This window comes from Antennarius striatus, chromosome 22 (assembly GCF_040054535.1).
Source record: "Antennarius striatus isolate MH-2024 chromosome 22, ASM4005453v1, whole genome shotgun sequence".
Classification (NCBI taxonomy): domain Eukaryota; kingdom Metazoa; phylum Chordata; class Actinopteri; order Lophiiformes; family Antennariidae; genus Antennarius; species Antennarius striatus.
The window spans coordinates 4,555,014-4,576,505 of NC_090797.1; the positions used below are offsets into that span (position 1 = coordinate 4,555,014).

General features: G+C 41.8%; 3 protein-coding genes, 1 non-coding gene and 1 pseudogene across 9 annotated transcripts; 3 read left to right on the forward strand and 2 right to left on the reverse strand.

Annotated features, from left to right (window-relative positions):
* Positions 1-1,167: 1,167 nt before the first annotated feature.
* LOC137589526 (zinc finger protein 883-like) lies at positions 1,168-4,416 on the reverse strand. 5 transcript variants are annotated; one of them, XM_068307349.1, is made up of 8 exons: positions 4,244-4,416; positions 3,878-4,080; positions 3,531-3,638; positions 3,345-3,440; positions 3,143-3,253; positions 2,783-2,903; positions 2,382-2,588; positions 1,168-2,291 (listed from the first exon to the last, which is right to left on the reverse strand). In XM_068307349.1, exons 1-8 carry the CDS (start codon positions 4,260-4,262, stop codon positions 1,285-1,287), a joined length of 1,872 nt encoding a protein of 623 aa, XP_068163450.1. In that variant the 5' UTR covers positions 4,263-4,416; the 3' UTR covers positions 1,168-1,284. The 5 variants fall into 5 exon arrangements, with proteins under 5 accessions (XP_068163450.1, XP_068163451.1, XP_068163453.1 ...); XM_068307350.1 differs by having other exon boundaries at positions 3,926-4,080; positions 4,244-4,415; XM_068307352.1 differs by lacking the exon at positions 4,244-4,416 and having other exon boundaries at positions 3,531-3,706; positions 3,926-4,004.
* A 296-nt stretch (positions 4,417-4,712) lies between these two features.
* On the forward strand, positions 4,713-5,173 carry LOC137589645 (nicotinamide phosphoribosyltransferase pseudogene; annotated as a pseudogene).
* Positions 5,174-5,601: 428 nt separating this feature from the next.
* tspan33a (tetraspanin 33a) lies at positions 5,602-11,290 on the forward strand. 2 transcript variants are annotated; one of them, XM_068307355.1, is made up of 8 exons: positions 5,602-5,806; positions 8,245-8,302; positions 8,458-8,585; positions 8,906-8,980; positions 9,464-9,559; positions 9,681-9,809; positions 9,903-10,064; positions 10,160-11,290. In XM_068307355.1, the coding sequence occupies exons 1-8, from the start codon at positions 5,744-5,746 to the stop codon at positions 10,259-10,261; spliced, it is 813 nt and encodes a 270-aa protein (XP_068163456.1). In that variant the 5' UTR covers positions 5,602-5,743; the 3' UTR covers positions 10,262-11,290. The 2 variants fall into 2 exon arrangements, with proteins under 2 accessions (XP_068163456.1, XP_068163455.1); XM_068307354.1 differs by lacking the exon at positions 5,602-5,806 and adding an exon at positions 6,311-6,627.
* A 1,608-nt stretch (positions 11,291-12,898) lies between these two features.
* On the forward strand, positions 12,899-19,690 carry smo (smoothened, frizzled class receptor). Its single transcript, XM_068306797.1, has 12 exons — positions 12,899-13,953; positions 14,485-14,684; positions 14,865-15,074; positions 15,168-15,340; positions 15,425-15,644; positions 15,741-15,864; positions 15,988-16,080; positions 16,344-16,452; positions 16,600-16,785; positions 17,198-17,346; positions 17,778-17,912; positions 18,049-19,690. The coding sequence occupies exons 1-12, from the start codon at positions 13,692-13,694 to the stop codon at positions 18,663-18,665; spliced, it is 2,478 nt and encodes an 825-aa protein (XP_068162898.1). The 5' UTR covers positions 12,899-13,691; the 3' UTR covers positions 18,666-19,690.
* A 1,486-nt stretch (positions 19,691-21,176) lies between these two features.
* On the reverse strand, positions 21,177-21,249 carry trnak-cuu (transfer RNA lysine (anticodon CUU)). The gene has a single exon. It is a non-coding gene; the product is annotated as a tRNA-Lys (tRNA).
* Between the last annotated feature and the right edge of the window lie 243 nt (positions 21,250-21,492).

Sequence of the window (21,492 nt, forward strand, 5' to 3'; positions counted from 1 at the left end):
GTGTTTTCTTCCCTGGGTGGGGTAATTTTTGCTGGTGTGGAAACGTCTCTTTAACAGCATGCAGGCGACAGGTTTTATCTTCCTATTCAGGCCTTGTGCCACCCCCGGGGAAGGGGTGGGGGGGCATCCATATGCAGCTGTTTAACAAAGCTTTCCTGCTTCTTATTGTGCTGAGTCTGCGTCAGCGTTCAGTCTTAGGCGCTACTCACGCGAGGCGTTCAAAGACCCAAAATAGGGTCTGTTCTTTTTCCGTCAGAAAGAAGTCTGTCAGTCATGGAGATTCATTTGTGTGGAGAGATCGATTTGTTGTAATATTAGTAGTGATGCTACTGTTAAGTGTAGTATTTAATAACAGCACTATTTATGGTCAAAAAACGAACTAGTGTGTTATTGTACTTGCGGTAGCTATGGAGGCAGGTGGACATTTTTGTATGAGTTGTTTAACATACGTCACGCCCGCCTCGAGTTTTGAGGGATTTCATTGGTTCTGAGGTTGCTAAGTGACAGTGGCCCAACATCACTTGGGTTTCCTCAGCACTTTTTCTTCTTCTGCTTCTCTTTTCTTTATTTTTCTTTCAAAGGAGAGTTCTAGATTTCTTTTCTGTCATCATCCATTTCATTTTAGACTTTAGTGAGGGAAAGAATACAAATCAAATAAATCTGAATATTAATTCAATCACTTTTTCTACTCCTATTTTCAATAAAAAGTGAAATGAAAAACCAAACAAAAAGTTGATTTGTAAATAAGTTATGTACAGTTTGTATCCGTAACTTGTCAGTCTGTCATTGGTGACAGAGTCTGTCTTGCTTATAACGCACGCTACCAGTAAATAAAAAAAGGAAAAAGTATATTTAGACTGTATGGTCCCTTGAAAGCAAGTTTTAAATTAATATCTGATGTATATTCCTGTAACATTGCATTTTTATCTGAGGAATGATGTTATTAAAAAATTGCAAATAAATTGCATTTCCTACAGCTGTTATTCTCGTCCCTTCAGCAGTCGCACCTCTGTTGTCTTTTCTTGTTGTCTACAAAACTAAAGCCTTAAAAATGTCAAACGTCTCTTATTACCATTATTAGTAGTAACCTCTGTTGTTTTTACAGTGGACAAGGAGAGGACAATTGTTTTTTGTTTTTTTAATACTAAAGCAAATGACAGTAAGAAAACCACTAAAAAAAATATAAGGTTTCTGGGAACATTTCTGTTTGTCTACAAAAAAAAAAACTCATTTCAGTTTCCACATGCTACTTAAAGGTGGAACAACAAAGTTGAAAGCTACACATCATGTGTCCGGTTTATGCGTCGCCAGGTGTCTCTTCATATTCCCCTGCTGGGAGAATTCTTTCTCACAGTTTGGACACTTGAATGGTTTCACCCCGTTGTGGCTGAGCGCGTGTCTCTTCAGGCAGTTGAGCGTCAGGAAACGCTTCGGGCACTCCGAGCACAGGTACGGACGGTCCCCCGTGTGCGAACGAGTGTGGACGATCAGGTGACTCTTACTGGAGAACCCCTTCCCACAGTGGGCACAGGTGTACGGCATCTCGCCCGTGTGTGAACGCGTGTGTAGCAGCAACTCACCGGAAGATAAAAACGACTTCCCGCACGTAGTGCACAAATAATTCTTCTCCCCTCTGTGCATCTGCATGTGTCTTATAAGGCCCGATTTACTGAAACCCTTCCCGCAGATTGTGCACAGACTGGTGGGGCCTGCGTGAAGGCGTTCGTGCTGCTTGAGGGAATAGCTGCATAGGAATCCTTTATTGCACTGACCGCAGATGAATATCCGACCTCTCTTGTGGAGCCTCTGGTGCTGATAATAACCAGATGAGCTGGTGAATCCCTTCTCACACTGGTCGCAGCGGTGTGGGAAGCTATAGAGCTTCATGTGAGTCCTCAACTGATTTGGATGCTCAAAAAACTTTTCACACTTTGGACACTTGGTTTCTGCCTCTGTAAAGTTTTTGGTCACGGGTCTTGTAGTCAGGAACCTTTTGTCTTCCTCCATGGTCTCCTTTTGTAAACGTTTGTTGTTCTTCTGCTTACATTCCTGTTTACTTTCACCGCTGCGTTTTTGTTGGCATTTCCTGTTTTTCTCAGAGGAACCCCTAACTTTCGTCTTTTCAGCGTCTTGCTTTTTCTGTGAATTCTTTGCCCTGTCTTTTTTCACAGGTAGGTTTTTCTGCATACGAGCCGTTTTGCAGTGTTCACCCTGGATGTGTTCCTGGACCTTCCTCTTTGTGCGGTGGGTGAATGAACACTGAGGGCAAATGAATAAACAGGACAGACCACCTGAAAAATGGCACAAAAACCATCAATTTAGCAAAATCAGACAGACTCTGGACTAATTCTGCTCTGCTACAAAACAAGATTCTGTCAGACCTGATTGTCTTTTTGGCAGCCAATCATCTGCAGTAACATCTGAACTTTGACTTGACCCTTCTTCTTCTAAATCTTCCAGTGTCAGGATCTCTTCCTCATTGTCATAATCATCATCGTCACTGCAACGCTCAGGGAACCTATAAACTTCGGTTGGAGTAGGTAGAACCAGAGCAGACAAAAGAATATCTTCCTCCTCGATGGAAGGGGCTGGAGTAAAGAAAGAGGCCTTTTACATTTTACACATTAATGTCACTCGTTGTGATGTAAACAAAAATTCCTGAAAAATAATCATACTAAATTTGGTGTCAAATGCAGAACAAGATTGTAAGGGAGTGAGACAGCAGAAAGGAAACTGCATTAAAAAATCAATCTTTTCCTCATGTGTTTTCTGTTAAACTGACCAGAGCTGAGAGTTCCTAACTGTCTGTGATGAAGCAGCAAATTTTTCAGCGCAAAGGGCTCAGACAGATGCTTTTCCAATTCTTCTGACAGCGATCCTGTTTCAGTGAGCCATGCTGCTGTCTAAATCAGAACAGAATGCCATTTAGTGTGTTAAACATCATTCATGTTCTTACCTCAATGCAGAAACACATAAATCTGTAGACACAGTTATACAATTTCATGATATGGCTCAAAATTCAATATTTCTAGAATAGAAATAAGGATTAGTAATCAGTATGGAGGTTTGTTTCTGTACAGGTAACATTGGTGCCAGTGTCTTATCTGATGTTAGAGTTTAGTTGAGAACCCGGGGTGAGTACCTGTTTCAGGTCAGGCATAGGTAGCAGCTGCTCCAGCCTAGACAAGAACTGAAACACAAAATCCTGCAGTCTTTGGTCGTAGCTTGAGCCGTAGTTTGTAGGAAAAACATCCTACAGAAAAAGACACAACAGAGGATTTAGTTGTAGATCAAAATGTCACCACTATATATCCTTTGCATGTTAGTAGATGAGATAGACTCACTCGGAAGAATACATCTTTTTCAAATGGAACATTTAAAAGGTTCTGAACCAGGTTGGCAAAGCTAGTGTAAAATGTCTTCAACATGTCACTGCCAGCCTGCCAAGAAGCAGAGGATAATGAAGTTTAAACTTCTACATGTGTGTTGCAGATACAGATTTTATATATAAATATATTCTATTTTTCTACCATCTGAGTGGAGCTCAGTTCAGCACTAAAGGCATGGATCTTGTCCAGGTGGCTCTGGATGGTCTGCAGATTGGCCACGCCATCACCACGACACAGCTCCAGGACCAGCTGGTAATGGTGGGAAACAGGGGAACGCATTGTGGCTGTGGCTCTAAAAACTGTTTCCACACTCGTAGCTACTCACAAAAACAAGTCATGCATGTCAACACCTTATATAATAAGAATTATAACAACACCCAGACAAACATATAGATATAAAAGAAATCATAACAAACAATCCTAACCCTATATTTTGTCACTGATATTCAAATGTAATTAGGTGAGTCCAACATGAGAGGATTCCTCACCCTTGCTCTCAGGCTCAGGATGAGCTGGGCTCTCATGCTGGGACTTACAAGCTCCGGGACGATTTCTGTCGCCATGCTGATGAAGTCCACCAACTTGTCATACTGCATCACACTGTGCTGCTGCACCACTTGCCATATAAAAGCAGACATGAGTCTCACTGGAGGAACAAGGAGATGTAAGGAGACCGGAGGAAGGGGAGAGCCTGGAGAGAATGTTTGAGACACGCACACAGCCGTAAATACTATAGCACCGTTACTTGCTAAGTAACAAATTAGCTAATGTTAGCAACATAACCGCGATATTATTTTTATTTAGCAAAATTACAAAATAAACTGAAGTCATAAAGATGAAAAGATAAAACAAACCTTTGCTTTTTAGCGCCATCTCTCAATTAAAAAAATCTCTCTATCATAAACATTACAACGCATCCGCACTCAGCTCACAGAAGAAGAAAATATACAATAACTTCCGGTTCAAACGGATGTTGTGCTCCTTTATCAGGGGGGACGTTCCCTACAACCAGGAAGTAAACAAAAGCCGGGACGGCTCTGTGGACACGTGAAGCGGGAGGAATGGATGGAACGGCCCGCAGAGAGAGAGAGAGAGTTCCGTGATATATATTTTTCACAACAGAGATAGTCAAAAAAAAAAAAGCGAAGTGAATAACTAAATATATTGTAGCTTCCCATAACGTGGAGGTTGATAACGGGGTGTTACAAGAGAGAGAGACGCAGCAGAGCCAATTAGCGTTTTTCCTTTTAAGTGTTTTTCATTGATTATCCTGGCGAGTTGGCTGTTCAATACTGACATTCGTTACATTTGTTTAAAGCTACCATGAAAGATAATATGAAGTAAAAAAAACCAGTCAGGATAAATCGGTTTTTGTGTTCTGTTTAGTGTTTTGTATTGTGATTATGATGCTGGTTGTAAATGCAATTTAAGTAAGCACATGTGTGTATATGGATAAGCTAATGTTCTGAAAACACACAGGGATCTGCTCAACTGCTCCTTTAAATGCAGTTACGTGGTCACCAACGGACGTGTTCAAGGACCCGGTGGCCGACCCCAACAAGATGTCAAGGAAAGGTCGCCTGTCGCTGCACCAGACGCAGGACGGACACTTCGTCACGCTGGAGGAGGACAAGGACGATCTGGAGGAGTACGGCGTGGACCTGCTGCACACCGTCTTCCAGAACGGGAAGATAGTGAAGACGTACACGTTTAACGAAGTCCGAGAAAACGCCAAGCTAAAAGAGAGTGAGCTCGAAGAGCTGCTGAAGTGAATGCAGCCATTAAGACCCTTTAAACCTGTGATGGAAATTTGCCTTTTTGCATCTTGTGTGTGTCCTGATTTGACTCATCATATCATTATTGAAGGCATGCTTCAGAACCTCTCCATGCTACCTGCTGGGCTGCGTTACATCTTAGTTTGTTTGGACACAGATAGGTCACAGCAGCACCGCTGGAGTCAATCAAAGGTTAAACTATAGGGAGCTGAGATGCTGCAGACCCAGTACCCCTCTCTAAGGAGAGGAGATGGAGAGGAGATGGAGACCTGTTTTCAGTCAACTCGTTGTTTTGGTGCATTCCAATGTGTAATAAAGTTGTCTTAGTTTTGGTGTAATAAAGATATTTTAGTTTTGGTGCATTCCAATGTGTAAGGTCACGTGAAAGCCCCCTACACTGAATTCCCAGTGGTAAGGAAAAGATAAGGATGTTTTTCCTCAGCTGGGGGGGACCACCGAAGGGAGGGGTGCCTACGAGCTGGAACTGGCCATTCCTGCTCGCATGCAGGCCTTGCTTCTTCAAAGGTATAAAAGTGGAGAGCTTCCTGCTCCAGTTAGTCAGCTGCGGGTTACACACGGATGCCCAGTTTGGTTGATGCTACTCTACCTGGGTTGTTAGGCTCTCCTTCCCATTGTGTCAAGGTAAGAGACTGAGCATATTTGGAATGCCACCATATATTGCCTTACCTCAACCAAATATTTGTTTATTTCTGTGCTCTGTGGGGAATTAAACTATAAATTAATTCTAGCATTATAGAATTGTTTGCTTGCCCTATGCTCTCCAAAGTTAATTCTTACAGCACGACTACTGCAACTGAAAATATATTAATTACAGTGGTTTTTATTCCCTGAGTATCTTTAAATAGTTTTACCACCTGGTTACATAAGTAATATTTTCTGGATATTAGGACGTAATTATAGCATCTAATGAAAATAAGAAATCTAAGATTAGCTCACTCATCTGAAATGCAGAATTATTTGATCAAAAATAAATACCAAAATTGTTAAGTAAAGTAAACGAATCAAAAATTAATGTCAGAAATGCTTTTTTTAAAAAGTCAGCATACTTCACCAAATATTACGAAATAAATAAACTCTTCTTGCTGCGGTGAGCCAGGAGTTCCTGCTCTATTTGAATCACATGATCACCTTTGAAGCAGTGAGACAACACACCCTTCCCTCCCCCCCACGCAGTCAGGGCTGCTGCTCCTGACTCCTGGCTTCGGCTGTATACGTGTATCATGATCAGAAGACCAGCAGCTGGACATCCTAAACATGCCGTCAAGACTTCTCGAAGACTCCTGAATTCATACGGTTGATAATTATCCGGTTATTTGTGCGCAAACTGGGAAAACACGCTATTTGTCGCCATGGGAGGAAGACGCGGGGACGCACCTGATGACTTCAGCTTTGTCAGTCCGGTTGTCAAGTACTTACTGTTCATATTCAATTTCATATTTTGGGTAAGTATTTCCTACTTTGTAACGTATGTTTTATTTGTGATTTTTTTTTTTTTTGCCCAGTCAGATTGTCACCCTGGGATCTTAAATTAATCTGGTTCTGTTTAACAAAATAAGAGTCATATCGGGGATCTGCGGCTCTGTTGCGCGTTTTTGAAGGTAAAACTGTGACATTGTGATTTGGTCTGTTGACTGAACATCTGTGTTTGAGATAGTTACTCATTAACTTGGATGCTTTTACCGAACAGTGTAGAAGAAGGAAATTTACGCGCACCATGTGTTTCCGGCTCAGCCAAGGTTTATTCTGACTTTGCAAATCAGGAATTCATTAGAGATTTGCAAGATTTGGAGGTCAGAACCTGCTGGTGAGGCAGTGCGCATTTCTGCACAAGTTGGGATAAACTTGATCCCTGTGTGTGGAGTTATAACACCAGATTTTAACGCGGTTTACTGTCTCCAATGATGACATGTTAATAATTGCACAGCTTGGTAAGGAAAAAGTAAAGGATCCGGTTCGAGCTAATGGCAGCGGATTTTAAACAATCCAAAGTTCGTATCCATGGGTACGGTGTCAGGTGTCCAGGGACTGTAGCATAAGGGGATTTCTTGCAGCATTTTTTGAAAGCAGATTACATCTGTAGGGCTTGGATGGACTGCGAGGAGACTTTATGTAACAAAAAGCTCTCATGCATATTGTGTTTATGCATGTTGGGATTGTTTTCAATTCAATTTAAAGGTCATATAGCTTATAATCATCCAGTTCCATCTGCACCTCAAAGATTGAAACAAACCTTTGTGTGTGTGCGTGGGTGTGAGAGAGAGCTGTGATTGAGCTGACTTCTGGCCATGCACATACAGGACAGGGCTGTGCAAAAACATGAAACTCCTCAATGTGGAATGTGATGTTCTCATTTCTGTTGCCTCTGGCTAAGTTGTGTTCTGTTTAAGCCAACATCACTATAGTTGTCTATAATCTGAGAAAAATGTAACGGCTCACATTTTGTGAGTTAAACACAATGAAAGTGATTTTAATTGTTGCTGTGTGACATCTTGTTTTCATGCAGGAGCTACGTATAATGGTATGAACTCATTTGTTGTGTTTGACTTGTCCACCGTCAAACAAAACCTTCACAAAACGGTGACGGACAAGAATTTACCTTTTACCGTTTCAACCCAAGAAGCTGCACTGTCTGTGGTAACTCGATCAGTTTCATTCAGGCTGGGAAAAAGTGTTTCTGAGGGTGCCGTATTATTCCAGTGACATCGAGGGAGGAGCGCCGAATGAAAGGGTCTTTATCATTTTAGGGAAAGGTACCGATTGCTGCCAGGTTGATTGAGTCACATGGAAGCTGAGTGGACAACAGAATCTTCCACTTTGACACTGATTCTCCTTGGCTATAAGAAAAAATGGATCCCATTCTTTTCTAACAGTTAAATCTTGGCTGTGACTCATTTCCCACTAATGTCGAGGCAAATTTGTGCCACTCCCTTGACAAATATGAACCTACAAGTGGTTTTTCATGTACTTTGATGCCTCTTTTTTTGTTCATATCATTCACTGCATTCACTGGAAAATCCAAACTCATTACAAATCTTTATCTTGCTCCATGTTCTCCTCAGATCATATCCCTAGTGATGGTATCCATCGGCATGTACGCCCGCATGATGAAACATGCCGGTAAACACAGTCTTTCTTCATGTTTAGCTCTGTTCTTTTTTTTAATGTTTCCACTGTTTTCTCTGCTGCAAAACCTGAAAATGTTCCTTTTTGAAATGAACAAATTCGTCACCAAGAGGAAAAAAAAACATCTGTGTGTGTTCTGTTGTTCTCAGAGGCAGCTCTGGCGTGCCTGTCGGTTGACCCCGCTGTCATGTTGATGGTTGTGGGGGTCCTCATGTTCATCATCACTTTCTGTGGCTGTGTGGGCTCCCTGCGAGAAAACATTTGCCTTCTGCAGACGGTAAGTGAGGACTTATTTATCCAGGTCAGGATTGAATGTATTCTGATGAGATGAGCTAAGGTGAACAGACAGCCCACGCCTTGGTGGTGATAATGTAATATGGACAAAAAGCCTACAACCTCCTCAGTCTTGTGTTGACTTGCTTTTACAGCATTGATAGTTGGTAAGGACTCACTGTCTTATTTCTAATGTTACTGCATATTTTCTCCAAAGTAATGAGAAACATATGGATTTGGTGGATTTGATGAGTGATCTTGTGGAATCGGTCCGATAAATAACCTAAATCTTGACAGTGTTGTTGATATCCCTTGCTTCTTCAGTTCTGTATCTGTCTCACGTTGATCTTCCTGCTCCAGCTGCTTGCAGGGATTCTTGGTTTTGTCTTTGCTGATAAGGTAAGAATATCATGTAATGCAATATATAATATATATCACATCAAATTGAAGAAATATGGAGGCAAATTAAAATTAAGTCTGTTCTCATCATAGTAACCAAGTTGTATCTATAAAATGGCTAAACAAACCAAAACCTTTTTTTCTTGCTTTTCAGATTTTTAAAAAATTTATTTTAATATTTCAATAAAATATTTACACTTTTATAAACGTTTTGAGGACTGCTTCTTGGGCTACACGTACCTAGATTTATGTCTTGTTATCAGTGAAGAATGGGGGGAAACACTGCCCTCTTCCGGACGCTTTTGTAACTGCTGAAAAAGATGAACTGGTTTGTGAGATTGTAACTGGGTTACCCTCTTTACCCCCTCACACGTGCCCCAAGTACAAAATCAGAGCTGTGTTTGGTTCCAACCTGCAATCAATCTCCATTTCTATGGTGTGTCTTTCACATATGCTTAATACACTTCTTTGTGTTCTAACAAGGCTCGGAATAAAGTGACTGAGATGATCAATAACGCCATCATCCACTACAGAGACGACATCGATCTGCAAAACCTGATTGACTTTGGTCAGAGAGAGGTAACTTTCTAGTTAGTCTGAGCAAAGATCAACTTTGGGTGGTAGGTTGTCATTTTTTTCTATAGGTTTTAAAGCCATGCCCATGGACACCTGACGTATTTTCTGCCCTGCGTGTTCTCAGTTTGGATGCTGTGGTGGGGTGACGTACACCGACTGGTCCCAGAACATGTATTTCAACTGCAAAACGGATAATCCGAGCAGAGAACGCTGCTCCGTCCCCTTCTCCTGCTGTATCATATCAAAAGACAAGGTCACCTTCTTCACACCACGGTCTTTATGCATTGTTTGTTTTTTTAATGTGCTGGGGGGGTTTTTTACCGCATGTGTGTGTTTGCATTAACAGATGGTCATCAACACCATGTGCGGTCAGGGCATGCAGGACTTAGAGTACATCGAAGCTGGAAAATACATCCATGCAAACGGCTGCATAGACACACTGGTTAACTGGATCCACAGTAACCTGTTCCTACTGGGAGGCATCGCAATGGGACTGGCCATACCACAGGCAGGATATGATGCACGGCACACATGACAACACACACACACAGGCACACACACATCCTGCTGAGCCTTCTTCTGTGTGTGTTTTGTCCTTTGCAGCTGGTTGGGATTCTCTTGTCGCAGCTTTTGATCAACCAGATCAAAGACCAGATCGAGCTCCAGAACTACAACGCCAAGCACCGCACCGACCCATGGAGCTGAACCGGCCCAGATGAGACCAGATTCTGATGGTTGCTGCACCAGTAAGTCGGTGTCGGATGATGGAACGTTCAACATCAGTACTCTTGGACATCGAAACGTACTGATTGTGTCAAGCGAGCGCACGGACAATGAGGTGGAATTCACGACACACAAAGGAGACAGATGGAGATGGGACTTTGTGGTTGAATGCTGGGCTGTTTCTGTTTGAATTTACCGAACTGAAACAGCATGGTGCGGGGGGTGGGGGGTTAGGTGTTAGTGGTCACACTAGTGGAATCACTGAACTTTTGCGTGTAATATTTCAGGTCTCATTTTTTTATTCATCTTTTGTTGTCCAAAGGTGCCAAATCAAATTTGAGGAAATCCATATTTTTCTATTTTTGTACATTATCTGTTTACATGATGTAGATTTTACTAAAAATGAACAATTTTTTAATAAATTATTTTTGAAAACAAAAATGTTTTTAACACCTACAGGAAATGGGTTCCATCCATGCTGTTTGTCTGTCCACATTTGATTTTTAGGAACGTAAATTAAAAACCGTTTAGTATATTTTTGTTTTTTTTGCTCTGCCCTCTACACACAACAACAACAACAACAACTGAGTGCTGAAACGCTGTTTCCTGCCATTATTGTATTTTTCTCCTTTTTATTTTTTTAATTCCTATGGTTTAAAGATGAATTTAAGCCCCTTCCTGTGACGAATCTTTCTTCTGTAAAATGCTGTTCAATATTTTTTTCACAAAACTTTTTGTACACTGTAACGGTTTGTGCAATGATTTTGTTTCTTCTAGTTTTGTAAAGGGAACTTTTTCTCAAATGTGTCTATGCAAACAACATGAATTGCTTACATCTTGCAATTTTAAAAAAATTCAATGAAATCTACCTGAAGCGATCCCGAGTACTTTATGGTCGCTGTGTCGGATTTGTATCAGCGATGTAGCCTACATGATGTATTCCTAACAGTTGTCTAGTTTTTTCATGCATACCTATGAGCCCTACCTAAATAAATAACCTACAGTTCAAGACATGTCCAACTTCTTTTCAATATTTTTAACAAGCAATGACACTCTTTGCCAGTTACGGAACTAATCAGCGATAAAACGCTATAATAAACATTGTTCACAGAATAACCAGGATAATGTTGGTCCGACTTTCTGGCGGTGGTGGTCAGTTCGGTTGTCCTCCTGTGACCTCACGCCACACATGTCATTTCCTCCACACATTTAAGCCATCTGACTGCCTGCAGAGCATCTGGGTTTTGTGGGCTATGAGTCTCAAAGTGCTGCCATGATACGCAAAGGTTTGCCAAACCGCTTTCTGTAGGCGTTGTGCACATATTGTGTGGCAACCAATATAGTCTCCATTTCTTTTTACAGTCACTTTTAAAGGCCAACCGCTGCAGTGTCGTCCCTTCAGTAACCAGACGGCGGAAAAATATCAGGTTTACAATGAATTCAAACAAACTAACCATCAAACCTGTTTTTTTCCCAGAATTTTAATGTCATTATTGTTACAAATCTGCGATAAGTCATTTTGGTTCTTTCATATTCTTTGTATTCAGTCTTCATTTAAAAAAAAAAAAACTTTTAATGTTACTGAAGAAGCAGAAGTGAACACACGACTCCTCATCGCTGGCCTGTTTCTCTGCCGGGCAAATGAAAACCCGGGTTGTGAGACATTCCCACCCTGAAATGTGATACCTGTAATCTTTGGGAACAGAAACAATCCTGCATGTTGAACAGCCTTTGACGCAAGCACAATCTAAACATGACATTTCTGTGATGGTTTAAAGCTGTGCATCCCCTTCCCTTCAACACCAAGCAGACCTCTGGGCTGCAAATGTGCTCTGAAACAAGTTTAATAAAAGAAACTCGGTGGAATTAAAAGGGATGCATATTAACGTCAGCCGACGGCTCATGAGGCTGTCTCTTATGACGGCGACTGCATTTTGTTGTGTGTGTGAGCAAGTGAGAGTGTGTGTGTTGGCCTGAGCTCCAGGACGCTGTGTGTGGTCCCTCTGACTCATTCTGGCCGCCATGTTGCCGTGGAAGGAGGCCTGGCAGAAAGACAGACGGATGGACGTACAGACGGACGCAGGGAGAGGAGGGAGCTCAGATTTATTCCCAGAACCCCAGAGGAGAAACAAAAGCATCTGCAGCCGTGCAAATACCACAAGTGTGCTGTCCAATTAGTGCGACAACAACAGACTTCAACCAGCTTGACATTCGCTTTAAGACTCTGATTTCAATGCTTGCAGTCAAAAATGATCTTTAACCTTCTTTGCTGTGCATTTTTGTGTCTAATCTGCAGCTGAAAAATGCAAGTGTCTAACTATAAATGTACAAAAGTGTGCAGAAGTAACAGAAAAGTGGTGTGCATTAGAATAAAAAGCCAATTTATTAATTTGTTATTGTCATTAAATGTTATTTAGCATTGTACACGAACATATTTAAGTAGTGTGAGATCTTGTAATATTTTAGTTGATCCTAATCAAGAGATAAATACACAAATTATAATATCTGCTGTATTGTAGGCCCAGTGGTGATTGCTCTACAGGTGTGTGTGTGTGTGTGTGTGTGTGTGTGTGTGTGTGTGTGTGTGTGTGTGTGTGTGTGTGTGTGTGTGTGTGTGTGTGTTTGCGCTTTAGATCTCAGGTGGGAGCAAACCCAACTAATGGGGAGGTCTGTGTTTTGGTGGTCCTGCCATAAAGCACATTCTTCCATTTTGCAGAGGGGGGATGGGAGGGGAGGTTTTGTTGCCCTGGCTCTCCCCCACCATGTGCATACCAGAGACAAAAAAAAAAAAAAAAAAAAAAGCCAGACACTGAGTTGCAGCCTCTTAAATCTTTTCCCAGGGAGACAAATCACTTCTTGGGACAGTGGAGATATGGAATAGTCGATCATCTTATTTTCTACCAGCATAAAAACGGGCTATGGAAAAGGGGGTGGCGCGTCAAAGCTACAGATCCCATTACAAGAGCTCCAGACTTGTCCATGCCAAGTTTTTTTGGATGTGGGGGGAGGGCGCATCTACAACCTTCTGGGCCTGATGTGTTTTTCATACCCAGCTTTGACGCGTCAAATGAACGCTTTACTCTGTTTAATGCTGATGGTGCGTGTTCTCCAGCGCTGATGAGAGGGTGTTCTTTCTTTTTTGGTGTGTGTGTGTGTGTGGGGGGGGGGAGCTTCTGGAATTTAGGATAATGAAGGAATCCAAGACGATACAGTCAGGATCGGATGAGAAGCGCAGAATCAAAAAGTTTGGAAGAACTGCGAGAAAACTCTGAAGCGCCATGCCGCGTTTGGAAACTTCTCCCAAATCCATCGACCAAACCTCGACTTTCGTTTTACTCGGAAAACATCAACGATCGAAGCACTAGAATTAAAAAGTTTCTCCAGATTTGCGCAGTTGAATCCCTCTCACAAGATGTCTTCCCAGGGTCGGAGCCCCATTGTTGGATTTTATGGGATGCTTTGCGTCTGGGCCGCCTGCTTTTCGCGCTCCGGGGCGGTTTTATCCCCTAACGGGACGATATTTGAGGATAACTGCAAGAAAACCACAACCTGCGAAGCTCTTAAATACAACACATGTCTCGGATCGCCTTTACCTTACACGCACACTTCTCTAATTCTGGCGGAGGACTCCAGCACTCAGGAAGAAGCTTTTGAGAAGTTGACCATGTGGTCTGGTGAGGTTTTTTTTTCCTAAAATGTCCAAAAAGAATAAAATTTACATCATGCCATGTGGAATCTGTGGAGTTGTCCCATAATCTGTACTTGTAAGGTTAAGATCTTATAAATTGTGTAATTTGTAGCAATTATATAATGAATCAAATAATAAATAAACAGTCAATAGGGTAGATTTGGGGGGGGGGGGGTGTCCATTTTGCTCTTTTACCGTGAGATCAGAGGTACAGTTCAGAATAGTTTTTATGTGTGAATTGGGTTGAGGACGGGTGGGATGTGAGGCCTCAGCTGGAAATGAAGGGTTTCCAAGTAATTAAAGGTAACAAAGGGAGTCACTCATGAGTGTTACAGCAAATAGTAGGAGACTCTCAACCACAAAGGATTCTAGATGCACCTCTAGTGGACTTTCACATTCATGAGCGCCCACTAATGACTGTCAGTTCCAGGTCGCCCCCCCCTTGCAGGTGTCAAGGACTCCTGAGAGTCACCATCATCAGTTTGGTTAACTGTCACCCATGTGTTGCCTCTTCTAGGTTTGAGGAACGCCCCCAGGTGTTGGTCGGTCATCCAGCCGTTGCTTTGCGCCGTCTACATGCCCAAATGTGAGAACGGTCGGGTTGAGCTGCCCAGCCAGAGCCTGTGTTTGGCGACGCGCCGGCCGTGTAGCATCGTGGACCGGGAGAGAGGCTGGCCCAACTTCCTCAAATGCGACCAATTCCCCGTTGGCTGTTCGGTAAGCTTTACTGTTACACGATTGCCACGCCTTTCCACTGCAAGTCAAAGATTAGCCATCTAGGTTTTTTTAGTTTTTCTTAGCCTGCATCAGGTAGAAAATATCAATGATTTGTCGAACACAGGTTCTCTGATGTTCGTAGACACTGCTTACCTTTCCCTGTTCTTCCTGTGTCGGCAGAATGAGGTCCAGAAGCTGAAGTTCAACACATCGGGCCAATGCGAAGCTCCCCTGGTGAAGACGGACATTCAGTCGAGTTGGTACAAGGATGTGGAGGGTTGCGGTATCCAATGTGACAACCCTCTCTTCACGGAGGAGGAGCACAACGACATGCACGCATATATCGCTTACTTCGGCACCATCACCCTCCTTTGTACATTCTTCACTTTGGTGAGATGACAGTGAATACAGTACCCATAATTCTCAGTGAGGTATTCCTCACAAACATCTTTTGACTTTCAAAATTTCTCCCCATTTTTTCAGGTCACGTTTCTCGCCGACTGGAAGAACTCCAACCGGTACCCGGCCGTCATTCTCTTCTACATCAATGCCTGTTTTTTCGTAGGCAGCATCGGCTGGTTGGCCCAGTTCCTCGACGGAGCTCGCACTGAGATTGTGTGCAAGAGTGACAACACCATGCGACTTGGAGAGCCCTCGTAAGCGATTGCCTTTAAACCATCGTGAGAGATTTAGCTAAAAAAAAAAAAAGCCTCATAATCACACTGATGTTGTCTTTCCAGGTCTTCAGAGACGTTGTCGTGTGTTACCATCTTCATCATCGTTTATTACTCCCTGATGTCGGGTGTAATTTGGTTCGTCATGCTGACGTATGCCTGGCACACATCCTTCAAAGCCCTGGGCACCACCCAGCAGCCGCTGTCTGGCAGAACTTCTTATTTCCATATGGTCACCTGGTCCATCCCCTTCGTCCTCACGGTCGCCATCTTGGCCATTGCTGAGGTGAAATCCAACTGTCTGACTTAAAAAAGTGTTTCCCAGTTGTGAAAAAGTTGGCGTTTCTCAATATTCAGGGCTCTGTTGTGTGGTTCTCCACAGGTGGATGGTGACTCGGTGAGTGGGATCTGTTTTGTGGGCTACAAGAACTACAGATATCGTGCAGGCTTTGTGCTGGCTCCCATTGGAGTGGTGCTTGTTGTTGGTGGATACTTCCTCATCCGAGGTGAATGGCTTAAAGAACAGTAACACAATTTGGGCAAGAACCTTGTAATGTTTTTGATCCCAAATCCATCCCACAGGTAACCCCACCAGCACCAACTGATTCTGGACGTTTTTCCATTTTTAGGTGTCATGACTTTGTTTTCCATCAAGAGTAACCATCCTGGACTACTCAGTGAGAAAGCAGCCAGCAAAATCAACGAAACCATGCTGAGACTCGGTGAGTCAATATTAACTTCAATTGCCTTTTGGTTCCCATTACCTAGTACCTTTTTTTTTGGGTATCAACTTAGTTGATACCAAAAGAGAGCTCCACGCACACTCATGCCCACCATTTTTATAGAACCAGAATATGTTAAAGACCATAATCTACAAGGTGGTTCTGTTGCCTGATCGAAAAACAATTTTTGAAAAATACTGTACATCTAAGTCAAGTAAAGCTTTTACCACCAGGTACATCTATTTCCTGTTCATCTTTGTCAGGTATATTTGGATTCCTGGCTTTTGGGTTTGTTTTCATCACCTTTGGCTGCCACTTCTATGACTTCTTCAACCAGGCTGAGTGGGAGAGGAGCTTCAGGGAATATGTACTGTAAGTTCTGAAGTTCTTTAATATCTCCACACCGACACAGACTGGTTAAGACTTGTACGTACTGTAGTCAGCATTTTAGTGTACCGCCATCGTGTGGTTATGAGGTAATGGAGATATAGACTGACAGTCTCTTTGTATTTTCAACAGGTGCGAAGCCAATGTGACCATTGCCTCTCAGACCAACAAGCCAATCCCAGAATGCACAATCAAGAACCGCCCCAGCCTGATGGTGGAGAAAATCAACCTGTTCTCTATGTTCGGGACAGGAATTGCTATGAGTACCTGGGTCTGGACCAAGGCGACCATCCTCATCTGGAAACGTACCTGGTGCAAGTAAGAAAATATCACCCCAACATTCTAACCATTTCTCAGTGGCCATGTTTGGGTCACGTGTGTCTTTGTGGGTCTCCAGTCTAGAGGTACAGTCAGATTTATGCTGTTAACCCCCGATTTTGAACAGAGCTCTCAGGGATTCACCGTTACTTGGACTTGAACCTGAGGAATTTCCTTCTGGCTTCGAAGAAAGTACTTCAATATTTTTAGGAATGGTTATTTTCATTTCTTATCCACAGTGATGAACTACAGAAAATGTGCACTTTGCTAGAGGTCACATGGTTGATGAAGGCATGAAAGAAGTCACATTCCCTATCATCTGATTGGTTTTCAATGGGAAAATAGCATATCTTTTTTTTCTTTTTCGGACTGGGTGTTGTTATTCCCAATCTGTCCTGTCTTCCTGTGTCAGGATCATCGGCCGAAGTGACAATGAACCCAAGAGGATCAAGAAGAGCAAGATGATCGCCAAGGCATTCGCAATGAGGAAAGAGCTTCACAAGGACCCAGAAAAGGAGATGTCCTTCAGCATGCACACCGTGTCCCATGATGGACCAGTGGGTAAGTATACCAGGGATGTGACTCAGATCATTAATTCTAGAGAATACAAAGGTCATTTTGACTAATTTATAATATAGATAGTATGGAAGAGTAGAAAACAATACAGAAAGAAGTCTGCCTGACTGTTTGTGTTGTTGCCCACTAACTTGTATAGTACTTACATACAGTAAGTATACAAGTTAGATGTCTTTTTGTGTACCGCCACCTAGTGTTGAGAGATTGAATTACAACATAAAATGGAATTTTTTTTTTAGACAGCATCCACATAAATTTGTGACTTTGTCCATGTAATTTAACAATTTAGTTAAGAATCTGGCGATCATTCTTGTTTTCCTTGGATCAAGCCCCGCAGGGAGAAAAGAAGGGAATTGTAAAATTTTCTGTAGCTTTCCATGAATTTAGTTTTATTTGTCTTTATTTTTCTTTTACAGCTGGAATTAATTTTGAACTGAATGAGCCATCTAATGATGTGTCATCCGCTTGGGCGCAGCACGTGACGAAGATGGTGGCCAGGCGGGGCGCAATTCTGCCTCAAGACATCTCTGTTACTCCTACTGGTACACCAGGTGATATGATATGATACAATCTGATATGACATAATCAGATTTCTTCTTCTCCCATTTCCTCTATATTTCTCCTCTCTAACAGAAAACCCATGATTATGGACTTCTATATTGTATCTATTTGGGGTTTTTTCCACAGTGCCGCCTCCTGAGGAGAGGAACAGGCTATGGATGGTGGAGGCTGAGATATCACCAGAGATGATAAAGAGGAAGAAGAAAAAGAAGAAGAGGAAAAAGGAGGTACGTCCAGTTGAGGAGGCGGTGGAACCTCAGACCTATCAGCAGCGTGAGTTTGGTCGCAGCTCAGTGCCTCGCCTTCCCAAACTGCCATGCCATCCCAATCTGGTTGCTAACCTGCGGGAGCAGCAGAGGCAACAGCAAAAACTGGAGGAAGACATCCTGCCAGGGTCCTTCCCAGATATCCAACCCTCCCACCTCCTGTCCTGCGAGAAGAGCTGTCCCTACCCACAGAGGTATTGGAGCAACTATGACCAGAGCTTGCTCTCTGATCCTCTCACCCTCAGCGACCTCCCTGAGGATCTGGGTTTACGTCCACGCTGCCTCCCCTCAGCCTCCAACTGGCAGCCCAGTGGATCTTCTCGCTACCAGAGGGAGGTGGATCTCTCAGAGGGATTGTCGGACAGGTTGGCCCACGTGGCTCGGGTACCAGCATCCCGAAGGGTCGGCTACGGACCGATTCACTCCAGGACTAATTTAATGGAGGCAGAGCTAATGGATGCTGACTCTGACTTCTAAGAGCACATGACATTTTTCTTTGTGGTACACAGAGAGTAAGCTACAAAAAAGTGCTGGATACTTTCACAGGTTCTTACTTAAGTGCACCTAATGCTCAGCGATCAAAATGGAACTGAGCTGGTCAGTTTTTTATTTTTATTATTAACCATTTTTTTAAGAAGCAGCAAAGAAATAAAGTGAAAACTATGTTGTGAATAAGTTAATGAAAAAAAATATTTTTTATACTTTGTGTCCAGTAAAATTTCAAAGGCAACTCAAAGGAGGCAGCTAAACTTTTATGTCGCTTGAATTATCCTCGTTCTGAAGTTCTGGTGGATTTATCAGCTCAGCCCTGTTTGTGACCGTGTTAAACGTTACCTCAAGGCGTCTGGGATGCTTATTAGCCATGAGGACATTTGAAGATGTAAACTATTCAAAAGAGTTTATATTCTTGAATTGCGTACTTTTCTTTTCCACAATGTTTTGTGTTATATTCGAACACTCTTAAAATGTAATTTCTCACTTTCCACTATTTAGCCATTGATTGCTTTTGTTAATGTACAGATGATTTAATGTACTAACCATTATCTCTTCTTTCCTGTTATAGAAAATATTATAAAACACTTGGAGAGGTTTTTTTGATACAGGAAGTGCTTACATTTATACAAGAGTGCTCATTTTACACACACAAACAAGGGTTGTTCAGTTGGTGTAAGCAGATACAAGCCACTGAAGTACAATTGATACTAATTATAGTCAGCAGTTAATGTTTTGTCTGTTGCAAAATACCTCTTAAATTTTTAAGAGATTTCTATTAAATCTGGATGGCTCTGGCAAGTTTTACATTAATCAAAAAGTTTTCTCCCTATAGAATTTGTTAAGTGTTATTTTTTACAGCAGTATTTCTACTTTTGTTGAGCTTTTGTACATATTCAATCTATGTCTCTATACTTTTGAATTTCCTAACTGCATCCAATTTTTCTGTCTGTGTATGTGCACTGTATATAAGTTGTTCATAGATTTCTCAATAAAAGTATTAATTGTAAGGATTTCTTCATCTAATCACTTGTTTATTCTGCTGAAATGATAAATGAGAAGGGAAGAAGCCAATTCCGCAATTGAAAGTACCACCAAGCATTGTTGTGTTTCACTCGATAATGAATTAGACCATGAGGAAATGCTTTCTTAGTCGATGCAAATTGGTTTGTCTTAAAGCATTGTTTAGTCATTCATGTGAGACGTGCATATTGACGACTAATTCATGCTCTCACTAGTAAACAGTATTTGTTTGAAAAAAAGGATATTGGTATGACTCAAAGTTAATCTTATAAAAAGAAACAGATGATTACTTTAGAAATTCTTTTCTTGGAGTTTTGTTGTGGTTGTTGCTGTTTTTTCAGCATCCAGAGACTGGATGTGATTATCCCGTTACAAAATAAGAGCGCCAATCGTTAAAGTTATAGCAAACATATATTTTGTTTATCATTATGAAAATTTTTTTTTTTCTTTAAGATGTCTGGCATCATCCCTGTGGTCAGGAAACCTTAAAATGTGTGTTGCAGCAACTCAGTGGTCACGTGGGGGTCATACGTCATCGGCGACACCTGTCGCGTCATCAGTCAGGTCTACCATTAGAACACAATACAATCACTGAAGCCATAAACCCGGTAAAGAACATGGTTACCTGTGAGGTGAATGGTTGTTCCAACAAAACAGGAGTTCAACACAAAGAAAGGAACCTATCTTTCTTCAAAATACCTTCTGGAAAGCTTGGAAAGAAATAGAAAGCAAGGATAAACAGGGTAAAAATGACCAAAGATCCAAAGATCTGCCATGAGCACCCGGATGATTTCCAAAGAGATTTGAAGGTAAGATAGTTTTTGGAAAACCCATATTATTTATTCCGAATTCCCAAGGTTTAGTGGATAAATAATTAATGTCTGGAGCTACTGGAGATATTGTATAAATGTTTTTTGACCAGGCTATCCCGTGATTATGGTACTTGCGAAAAGTAAACAAAAACAAAAGTGATAGACATGTAATTTTACTGAGAAGGTCTGTGAAACTGAAATAAAACATACAGCATGTCAGGCCCTGATTTTAGATGATATCGTGATAAATAGATGTGATACTGTCGGCTCGTTAAGTCGCTAGATGTATATTTACATAACGGCGCTGATATGGATTCACCGTAATTTTTACAATTGCGTCACTTCCGCTGTCATGGCGCGCTCCATAATTTATTATATATTTTGTTTTTCTCAGTCCTCATTGCTCATAAAAACATAAAAATGCCACCAAGCCTAATTATCTACTTCAAATACAGACCTGATTCATTTTGACTCTACTGACCCTTTAATGAGTTGTCGAGTAGAATACAATGTCCGGTGTTTATAATGTAATTTATAATGCTAAATTACTTCGACGTTCTCCTGATGCCGTGGCATAAATCCTGTTCTTCTTCTGTTGCCATGGCATAAATTAAAACAGCATAATTACCAGTAGTAGGACCATTCATATCCAAAATTCTAACGCCCAACGTGGGGCTCGAACCCACGACCCTGAGATTAAGAGTCTCATGCTCTACCGACTGAGCTAGCCGGGCTTGAAAGAACATTGACATCACTATGTATTTTACCGACAACATACGGGAAATATGATTTATGTATGAATTGATCAATGAGTTAAATTGATAAACATTCACATTTCTCTCAGTCAGAAAGTAAATACATTATTCCTGTACGTAAAAAAAACAAAAAAACAAAAAAAAACGATTACATGGATGGAGATCACAAGTCTGTCCTCCACACGCCCCCCTCCCCTCTCCGTGTCAGTGGAGTGGGACAAT

Coding starts and splice junctions, on each gene's coding strand:
- tspan33a (XM_068307354.1), top strand. CDS start 6,535: ATGGGAGGAAGACGCGGGGACGCACCTGATGACTTCAGCTTTGTCAGT. Junction 8,303..8,457: donor CCGCATGATGAAACATGCCG/GTAAACACAGTC, acceptor TGTTGTTCTCAG/AGGCAGCTCTGGCGTGCCTG. Junction 10,065..10,159: donor TGGGACTGGCCATACCACAG/GCAGGATATGAT, acceptor TGTCCTTTGCAG/CTGGTTGGGATTCTCTTGTC.
- LOC137589526 (XM_068307349.1), bottom strand. Junction 3,639..3,877: donor TCCTGAGCCTGAGAGCAAGG/GTGAGGAATCCT, acceptor CACCATTACCAG/CTGGTCCTGGAGCTGTGTCG. Junction 2,292..2,381: donor GCTGCCAAAAAGACAATCAG/GTCTGACAGAAT, acceptor GCCATTTTTCAG/GTGGTCTGTCCTGTTTATTC.
- smo (XM_068306797.1), top strand. CDS start 13,692: ATGTCTTCCCAGGGTCGGAGCCCCATTGTTGGATTTTATGGGATGCTT. Junction 15,865..15,987: donor TGGATACTTCCTCATCCGAG/GTGAATGGCTTA, acceptor TTCCATTTTTAG/GTGTCATGACTTTGTTTTCC. Junction 17,347..17,777: donor GTCCCATGATGGACCAGTGG/GTAAGTATACCA, acceptor TTTCTTTTACAG/CTGGAATTAATTTTGAACTG.